General features: G+C 32.6%; 1 protein-coding gene across 1 annotated transcript; it reads left to right on the top strand.

The window, feature by feature from the left end:
• Nucleotides 1-208: 208 nt before the first annotated feature.
• LOC107464679 (putative pectate lyase 14) lies at nt 209-2,412 on the top strand. Its single transcript, XM_016083626.3, has 4 exons — nt 209-773; nt 1,118-1,473; nt 1,654-1,789; nt 1,914-2,412. Exons 1-4 carry the CDS (start codon nt 327-329, stop codon nt 2,112-2,114), a joined length of 1,140 nt encoding a protein of 379 aa, XP_015939112.2. The 5' UTR covers nt 209-326; the 3' UTR covers nt 2,115-2,412.
• The last annotated feature ends 8,054 nt before the right edge of the window (nt 2,413-10,466 follow it).

Below are 10,466 nucleotides of genomic sequence, written 5' to 3' on the forward strand. Positions count from 1 at the left end.
ATATCATTTCCCAATATTAAATGATGCTCCCTTAATTTTCCTTATATAGTTATTACTCAAATTTAGCTAACCGTGTTATATCTAACTTAATGTTAAGCCTAATTCACACTATACTTAGTTGAGCTGGACCTTCCCCAATTTCTATTATTGATAGCTTTCTCGTGCATCCGACACTCCTTTGGCCATAGCTTCACACAACAACTTCAACAAACTTGAAGCAATTTCCCATCCACCGTAGCCTATATATATATAATCAATTCTCAATTCTACTATGTACTACTTCAAAACCCTACATAACACATTATTCCCAACAACATACATACACCATGGCTAGTATCCTTTGGCACTTTGTTTTGCCCATTTTTCTTGCCACCCTTTTCTCTCCATACCCTACTTATGGTGCCAAGCAATCCAAAATAATTGGCATGAAAATGAATGTGATTGACCAGTGCTGGAGACGGGATCCCCAATGGAGGAGCCACCGCGCGCAACTCGCAAACTGCTCCATTGGCTATGCTGGCAAGATGATGAACAACATTGGCAGTGACCTCATCTATTATGAAGTTATAGACCCTAGTGATGACCCCATAAACCCTAAGCATGGTACCTTGCGATATGGAGCTTCTGTGATTCAACAAAAAGCTTGGATCACATTTAAAAGAGACATGAAAATTACATTGGCAAAACCCCTTCTCATTAGTAGCTTTACCGCCATTGATGGCCGCGGCGCCAACGTCCACATTGCTCATAACGCATGCTTTATGATCTTTAAGGTAATCAAAATGAGTTAAATCCCAAAGTGTGTGATGCATGATGATATTGGTTGTATATATTAAAATAATCTCTGAGATTTTAATTGTACTAATTATGCTACTGAGATTAAAAATTGCACAGTATTAACTATTAAGAGTGTAATGAGTCATCACTTGATGGAAAAAACCCAAGTGATTAACTGGATATATTATTGTCAATCTTAAAAATATAATTTGTACAATTAATATTATAGCTGAAAACCGTTATATTAGTTTAGTTGATATGCATAATGTATGCATAATGCATGCATGAATGCTGAATTGCTAACTACTCAGATAACAAATTGTTTGTTATTTGTTTGAAGGCGATGAACGTAATAATCCACAACATTCGGATCCATGATTGTAAAGCACAAGCTCCGGGATTGGTGATGGGTCCAAATGGGAAGGTGCTTTCATTAGGTCAAGTTGATGGCGATGCCATTAGACTAGTCACTGCTTCGAAGATTTGGATTGATCATAATACACTTCAAGATTGTGAAGATGGTCTTCTTGATGTTACACGGGGTTCCACTGATGTCACCGTCTCCAATAACTGGTTCCGGAACCAAGATAAGGTTATGCTTCTTGGGCATGATGATGGATATATTAGAGACCAGAATATGAAAGTTACTGTTGTCTACAATCATTTTGGACCAAATTGTAACCAGCGTATGCCAAGGTAAGTACATAATAAATTATTGCAAAGTTTAGGCGACTAATAATTTTTGATTGAGAAATGCAACATGCTCAATAAATAATATTATTTAATAACTTGGACTCATGTTTATAAAAATTTATACACAAAAAATACATAATTTGGACTCATAATATATTTGACGATATTAATAAATTTATATAGGATCCGTCATGGATATGCACATGTAGCAAACAATCTTTACCAGGGATGGATGCAATATGCTATTGGTGGAAGCATGGGACCAAGTCTCAAAAGCCAATCTAACCTCTTCATAGCCCCTGAATCTGGGAACAAGGAGGTAAATAAATTAAATAATCAGTAATGAAATTAATTAATTAAGATGAATTTATTTTGATCATTGTTTTAGTAATTATATTATGTATACTATATATTATTTTAATTAATTATTATGTGTTGCGTAGGTGACATGGAGAAAAGGCAATAGCGAAAATGGGAACATGTGGGAATTCCATTCAGTAGGGGATGCTTTTGAAAATGGAGCTTCTTTCACGGTAACAAAAGGAGGACGTGTGCCAAAGCCAAATTATAGTGAGGAACAATATTTTAAGGTTCTTGATGCTAAATCTGTCAGATTTTTGACAAGATCCTCTGGCGTACTATGATGCACAAAAAACTCTATATCTTGAATGATTATATCCACAATAATTACAAGGGATCCATCAATATAATCTTAAAGCCAATACTAGGTTTATTTTCTAGGTTTGGGTTCTCAATTTTCTTTATAAATCGAGAACTAATTTACAACCAAATAAGTACCTTATAATTTGAATGTATTCAGGAAGCAATGTACATCATAGAAGAATGCAAAATATGGGACTAAACATGTCAAAATAGTCAAAGACAATAGTCTAATTATTGTACCATTTTGCCACTAATCTGGCTTTGTGCCTTTTCACATAACCATCCACATGGAATTTGATATTGAACATCCATTTTGAACTAATGGCATTTTTTTTAGGCATCTTGATAATAGTTCAAGTTTTGTTATTTTCGAGAATCAAAAGTATTGACCTTAGCATTAGTGGCATCCTTCCAACAAGCTAAGCTTACTAGACAGCATCATCATATGTCTTTATTTTTGTTCATGTTGTCCTTGTGATCAAGTTGTTATTGTTCTGTCTTTATGTTTTGTGTTTTTTTATATAGTTGTGATTTTTTTGAGTAAAGTTAATGTTATTAAAAAAAAGTATAGATAGACAATGAAAATGCTAAACAATGTGAATAATGGATATATCAGATGTTTATTTCATTAGGTGTATGGATGGTTATTGTAATATTAAGATTTAGATGGATAATTTAGAGGTGTAGTGTGTTTTGATTTGATTGGTGATTGTTCATGTTGTTCAAAAAAATTATTGGTTACGTAACATAACCCATGTCATTATATTTGTCATTTTTTTAGTAAAGTTAATTTCATTATGTTTGTGATTTTCTTGAGTATCCAATCTTAACTAATTTCATTATATTTGTTATTCAATGTATGATGTGCCATCCAAACATGAAATAGTGAAAATCTGAAGAAGCAAACCTACAAAGTCATACATATAATAAAATCAACATACAGGAAACTAAACATAAATAACATACTCGTAAGTACAACAGTATAATTTCACAACCCTAAACATAAATAACATACTCATAAGTATCTGAAAATAATTCGGAAATCACCTATCTCCACTCCTACCATCCTTGTTATGAAACTAGTCTATGTTCAAGGCTGGTTCAGGCATATGCTGAACGTCACTGATTTGTGGGAATATCCTGTATGTCCACTTGGTGCCATTCAATCACGGTGAAATATATCAGGCTAGTCACCACCCACCATAACCAACTGTGCTACTCAGCTGAATCTCTAGATTAACAACAGCAAGCACGTCCAGTGCAACATAAAGCTTCCATACAATCTACAAATGATTATAGAATATTCCATTAGTACATTATATACTAAACATGTTGGTGAACGAGTAATGAAACTTGGAAACAGACACAAACAACTTACATCTTGACCACCAAGCAGTTTAATGCAAGGTGACACTGGATAATTCTTTTCTCCTTGCCGTCGGATGTCGATAAATAAGTGGCCCACCTGAATGATGACAATGTTATATGAATATATAATATGGCAACTCAATAGTTAATAACTAGAAACTAATAATGAAGTTCTAAGTGCATCTATCGATACCTAGAAGCCAAGAGAAAAGAAAAGTCGTCGAATCCATGCGGCCTAAGAGTAGGAGACTACCAAAAAATCAAAAACTGTAGAAGCCGGAGGGGGCCTGCCAAGTTCGTCACATTTCTATTGGCCACCCGACACATGCATCGATATAGCCATGCCAGCGCAGCCGAACCCCAACTATAAGTGCCCATCTCGTCAAGCCTTGCCACAAAGGGCAACGACCGTATATGAACCCAATTTTCACTCTTGTCACCAAATAACTGAGTGGATAGCAGCATCATAATGTGCGCACGTGCATATATGCGTACAGTATCCTCAGTCGCATCGGCTAGCAGCACCTTGAATCTTTCATGGAACCATGTGAAGTGGACTGTAAACTGCTTTACCTTATCCGGTGGCAGAAGCTCGCCAAATAACTGCTGAAACCACTCCCAAGCCGGTCTGCCATCATCCATCAGCTTATCAAAATCTGTGAGGCACCCAGATACAGTCTTACCATCGATGGACAACCCCAGTTGGTATGCCACATTCTGCAACGTGATGGTGCACTCCTCAAATGGCATATGAAAGGTGTGCGTTTCAGGGCACAACCTCTCAATGAACGCACTGACCAAGGGCTCATTCATCCAGAACTACCGCGTGTATGTTGAACCTAGCCAGGTGGTACAAACCAACTCTCTCTAAATAGGGTATGATCCTATCATGCAAAGACATACTCTGTTACCTCTGAATACTGTAAATACACCTACTTGACTGCAGCATGTGAGAAAAATAACCACACCAAATGAAATTCCAACACTTACAAATTTAAACCATAAATTATAATCAGAAACAAAAAGTACAAGTATCGTATCTATCCAATCTTAACTAACATTTCAGATATAGTTCAGTTAACATTATTTTTCAATCTAATTTTATTAAAACTTAAAATAGTAAAACTTGAATTTAAAATATTAAACTACAAAATTTATAATTTTAAATTTTAAAATAATAAAATACAACCGTTAGGTTCTATTTCTAAAATTTAATATTTAAAAGCTAAAATTTAAAATCTTAGTTTTCAAATATGATATTTAAAAAATAACTCTACAAGCCTTAAATACTGTATTTAAAATTTGAACCCTAAATCTCAATTACAGACGGATAATTATTCTACTTAAACATTTGATCCTACCTTTAAATTTTAAGTCTTAACTTTGAAATCCTAAACTACAAATCTTAAATTTTTTATTCTAACTATTGTACCCTAATACTACATTTTATGTTATATAAAATTCAATACATAAAAGAAAACAAACTTAAATTTTAAGTCTTAACTTTGAAATCCTAAACTACAAATCTTAAATTTTTTATTCTAACTATTGCACCCTAATTCTACATTTTATGTTATATATTCGTTGATGCTTCCGATAATGTGCGCAACGCCATTAAGTCAGTATAGGGTGCGTTCGTCCGCCATGATCCCGCGCTTAAGTAATTCCAAATGTTTGATAACCTTAAGAACCTTTCTCTCTCAATCCACAATTTTCTCTCTCTCTCTCTCTCTAAAACAAAGTTTAACTTCTCTCTAAACTTTTGTCAAATGATACAAACAGATGAATAATGCGCGACTCCCTCTAGCGTATTTATACTCAAGCATAAACTGTTATATTCCTATTGCGGTTTATGCATAATTGAATTTTGTGAAGAAACCACTGGAGGGGTGTCGCAGTTTTTTTCTTAACGTGTTTGAACATAAACCGTTATACTCCTCTAGCGATTTACATGTATACCTAATTCACAGTTGCTGTCGGTTTTCATATAATAATGTTAAAGTTACATTTGCGTATACCATCTTTAAAAGTTGTAATCCGATAAAATTAAAATGCAAATAATTTATTTTAATAACTTATAAATTATTTTTTAATAAATATTCTAATAATTTTTTATAAAAACTAAACTATGTCAAATAATAAGATTTTTACTTTAATTTTTTAATTATATTTAAATGCATAGTTATCAGAATCGGACCGGACCGGCCGGTTCGACCGGAAAACCGGTGAACCGGAGGTCTGGCCGACTCGGTTTAGGTTGCAGACCGTTTCTGCAATTAACCCGGTCAACGGCGGTCAAACTCGTTGAAAACCGGATGAGTCAACGCGAACCGGTGCGGTTCGGGCGCATGAACCGCGCGTCTCCACGGTGCACCGGCGGACATGCTAATCACAGGAGAAGCACCTTATTAATTAATTCACAAAAATGCATCACTTAGGATTCGAACCAGGAAGCTTGTGCAAAATCTTCAACTCCCTTGCCACTATGCCAATCATTCTTCTTTGACAATTATAAGCTAATAATAATATATAATAAGAAAATTTACATAATGCTCTAAGCTAACAACCATACACTAGTTCATATGTCGGGAGTGGATCCTTTCCAGTGAATAAAAAACTGGATGAAATATTAAATCCTAATTTTTATTTTTAATAAATATTATATTATAATTTTATATCTTTATTTAATTATTACCGGGTTAAACGGTTCGACCACTGACCCATCGGTTAAACCACTAACCCAGTGACCCAGTAACTTCACCGGGTCGATTGCCGGTTCGGTTCTGATAACTATGTTTAAATGTGAGTTTTAAAAAAGAGAGTTGAGGAATGAAAACAACTTAACTACTACTAGATTAGACTGTTTCTTGTTATACGTTTTTTAAATTATTTTACATAACCATATATTATATTCCTAATTAATATATATAATCTAAAATATTTAATTAAATATTATTTTATATTTAATTTAATTTGATTATTATTTTATGTTCACTTTTTTAAATTTAATTGTCTTTCTAATTGTATAAAATTATTAAAATAAAAATTAAATTTTAGTAAACATCTATAAAAACGTAATATATAACAAGAAAACACTATAATAATGTTGAAGATAATTGAACCTTTTAAGGTGTAAAAAATGAGATTAAATAAGTGTCGGGGATTTGAATTTCGCTTGTCTATGTGGCAATCCATTGATCAGCGACAAATTCTTAAATGGAGCTGAGATTCGTGACGGATTAGTCATTGACCTGTCGACTTAGGAGATATCGTGGATAACTGAAAATAAATTAGTAAGATTAAAAAATATAAAAATTTTAAGATTATAAAAGAAAAACAAGAAAGCTTTATATAATGATTGATTATTTGATAAATTTTGTCATATGATTCCTATACATATTTTCTTCGAGTTATATTTGAAATAATAAATAATTCTCCTTTAAATTAGTAAAAAAAATATCCAAACCATCAATAAAAAATATAAGATAATGTCTAATTTTAACTTATTTTTACTCGTTTCTTCTGACGTATTTCGTTATTACTTGCAAATAAATATAACAAAACAAAAAAATTAAAAAAATATTTATCAGAATTGTACTAAAAAAACACTAAACAAAAAAAAAATTCATTCACCAAACATTTCTTTCATATTTCGAATAACAATGCACATGGCTATCGATAAAGAATATAGGCCAACAAATTAATAAATTACTTTAATTATAGGGGATTCATTTGCTATTAGAAAATATTTTGAGCCACACTACAAACATACATAAATACTGTAAAGATGTAACATTGGCCACAAATTAAAAATCTTATCAATAAGTCCTTAAAATCATAAAATTCTTTTTCCACTATAGACATAATTCTTAAATAGTTTATATGAGAAGTTGGAAAATTGATGTGTGTGTAACTGTGTATATAAATAGGCATGCATGTTACGGTGAGAAGTGTGGAAATAGAGTTAATTGTTTAACATGACAACATCTCAAGTCCAGAAGATAGAAACAGAGTTTCCTATTAAGGCAGATGCTAAGGAATTCTATGATGTTTTCTGCAACAAGACACACCAAGTTGCCAAGGCTTACCCTCATATTGTAAAGAGTGTTGTAATTCATGAAGGTGAATGGGGCACTGAGAGATCCATCATTTCATGGAACTATGTACAACATAATAATATTTACTGGCCATTTAGCATTGTGACTTTCACAATTTTGTGATGACACTTTTTATTTCCTTTAATCCGTAAATCTAAACGGTTTTTGGTTTTGAGAAGATTAGATGGCAAGGCTTGTGTTGCTAAGGAGATTATTGAAGACATTGACAAAGAAAACAATAAAATGAGCTTTAGAGTGTTGGAAGGAGACCTGGTGAAGCACCACTACAAGAGCTTCAAGTTCTTGCTTCATGTTGTTCCCAAGAAAGAGGGAGGAAGCATGGTGCACTGGACCATAGAATATGAGAAGATCAATGACAACACTTCTGATCCTCACACTTTGTTGCAGTTGGTAGTTGATATGAGTAAACAGATTGAAGCTCACCTGTTGAAAAAGTGACGAATAATTCACATCAAAGTAATGGTGGTGGATTTGAAGCTGGACAATTGGAGCTATATAATAATATTATTATGATGTGCCCTCATGTATCTTTGCTAAAATAATGGGCAATGGCATAAGCTACTATATATACTAAGCTTATTGTGCCGAAATGCATTTATCATATCCTACGTTCAATAATAAATAATAGAAATGATTAAGTTATCGTGTGAAAATGAGATATTATTGCCGAGAAATACTTGAACATTTTGAAAAAAAAAAATTATTCACTTGTTCTAAGACATACATTTAGATAACATTTGTTTTGAAATAAAGGAATTCGAATTAATTAGGAGATTGAGATTTAATATTGTGGTTATTAGTAGTTATAAACTGAAATTAAAATTTTGGTAATTATGTTGGTAGTTCATATCTTGATCCTTGTCCTTCTATACCAACGACACTCTTCTTTTATTTTGTGTGTCTCTATAGATTTTATCTCTTCTTTTCTTTTCTTTGATGTTGTGAAAAAAATTTTAGTTTCTTTTAAGTTTATTTGATTAGTTAGATCCAATTTTGCAATCTTATTTAGTAATCTAGAATTTTAACTTTACGAGTTGAGTTTGAATTCACCGTGATTATTGTGTGTATATGATTTGATTGTGCGTGAGTTTATGTCTTATTATACCTCAAAAATTTCAATCTTTACATCAATGATTTTAGTTTTTCCATCAATGGTTTAAATGTTTTATTATGTCTCTATTTTTATTTTCTTTAATTAATAGAAATATTTTAATAATTTTTTTATTTCAATCTCTATATTTATTATAAAAAGTTGAGAATTGTGGAAGGTTGGAGAATATGATGAACAATGAGAAAAAAAGAAAGACAAAGAAAAGTGAGATAAAAAGGCTTGCTTGTTAAAATTAGAATGAATGATTATAAAAATGAGTATTACTGTATAAAGAGTATTTGTAAAACTAATTAACTATGATTAGTTATAAATTATTTTCTAAATATAGTTTCAACATATTTCTAACCATGATATAACAACTAACTAATTAAGATTAAAGATAAGGACTATTATAAATAAATTTTATAAATATTCTCCCTCAAACTAGAAATGTGGATGTCTAGCAATCCTAATTTGGAATAGCAGGAAAATAAGGGACCTGGAGCCCATGTCTTGGTAAGCAAATATGTTGTTCAGTTAGTAGAAGTAACAAGTAACAATTTGAGAATCCCTTAATTGGCCTTATCCCATACAATGTGGTAGTCAGCCTCTATATGTTTAGTGTGTTTGTGCAATGTTTGTGCAAAATTGGATTGATTCTCCTATGAAATGCAGATTGACTAATGCTATATACAAGATGAAAGGCTTCAAGTGTTCAAGACCAAGAACTTTCAACAGTCGAATGAGCCAAATTCCTTCACAATAAGGCACGATAGTTGGCTTTGAATAATGAATGCAACATTGTCTGTTACTTGCTACTCTTTTATGAAATGAGAGTTGTCCCTAGAAAGAAACAATAGCCTTAAATTGATCTTTGTGTGTTTGAACAGGTTTCCCAGTCAATATTAGCAAACCTGGTGAGAGTGTAGTCGTTTTGCAGATGAAAAAAGAGGCTGGTTCTAAGAGCTTTCTTTAAATATTTCAAGATTCTTAAGCCTTCTTTAAGATGGTTAGTGGTTGGAGACTCTAAATATTGGCTTAAATTTTCTACTACAAAGAATATAGTGCTTATGAGATATTACAATTTCCCAATCAATTTCCTATAATTGGTAGAATCAGCAATCAGGTCTTCTAAGGTCTTAGACAAATGGATTAAATAATCCATTGGTGTTGACACCGGCTTTGCATCAATTAGGCCAAATTTCTCAATCATGTTAGTAGTATATTTTTTTTGGTATAAGGTAACCCTTTCGTGTTGTAACTCTGTAAGCCACCTTCATACCAAAGAAATATTTAAGTTTGTCCAAATCCTTGATGCTGAATCTATCATCTTATATCTTCTTAATGCGGATGATTTCATTTGCATAATTTCCTGCCACGACAAAAGAATAATCTGATTTAGACTGCACATAACTAGAATTAGATAGGACAAAGACAAGTTTGGTATTTTGTTGTCGACTCGCTTGCTTGAGTTCATAAAGAGACTTGTTGAGCTTGCAAATCGAACCAGCTGGAGCTTGCAATCCTTGAGGCACCTTCATGTAAACCTTTTCAAGCAAGTTACTATGCAATGTTGACATCTAATTGTTCCAAGAACCATCTCTAAGGCACAGCAACTAAGAGAAGAACTCTTAAGATGGTCTTGCAAACCACGGACTAAACGTGTCAAAATAGTCAAAGCCGATAGTCTGATTGTACCACTTTTACCATTAATCTGGTCTTGTTCCTTTCCACAGAACCATCCGCATGGAATTTGA

Source organism: Arachis duranensis, chromosome 9, assembly GCF_000817695.3.
Source record: "Arachis duranensis cultivar V14167 chromosome 9, aradu.V14167.gnm2.J7QH, whole genome shotgun sequence".
Taxonomy (NCBI): Eukaryota; Viridiplantae; Streptophyta; class Magnoliopsida; order Fabales; family Fabaceae; genus Arachis; species Arachis duranensis.

What these genes read in the sequence shown, in the direction of transcription:
- LOC107464679 (XM_016083626.3), top strand. Translation starts at nt 327, where the DNA reads ATGGCTAGTATCCTTTGGCACTTTGTTTTGCCCATTTTTCTTGCCACC. An exon ending in CATGCTTTATGATCTTTAAG is followed by an intron (nt 774 to 1,117) that starts GTAATCAAAATG and finishes ATTTGTTTGAAG; the next exon opens with GCGATGAACGTAATAATCCA. An exon ending in CTGAATCTGGGAACAAGGAG is followed by an intron (nt 1,790 to 1,913) that starts GTAAATAAATTA and finishes TGTGTTGCGTAG; the next exon opens with GTGACATGGAGAAAAGGCAA.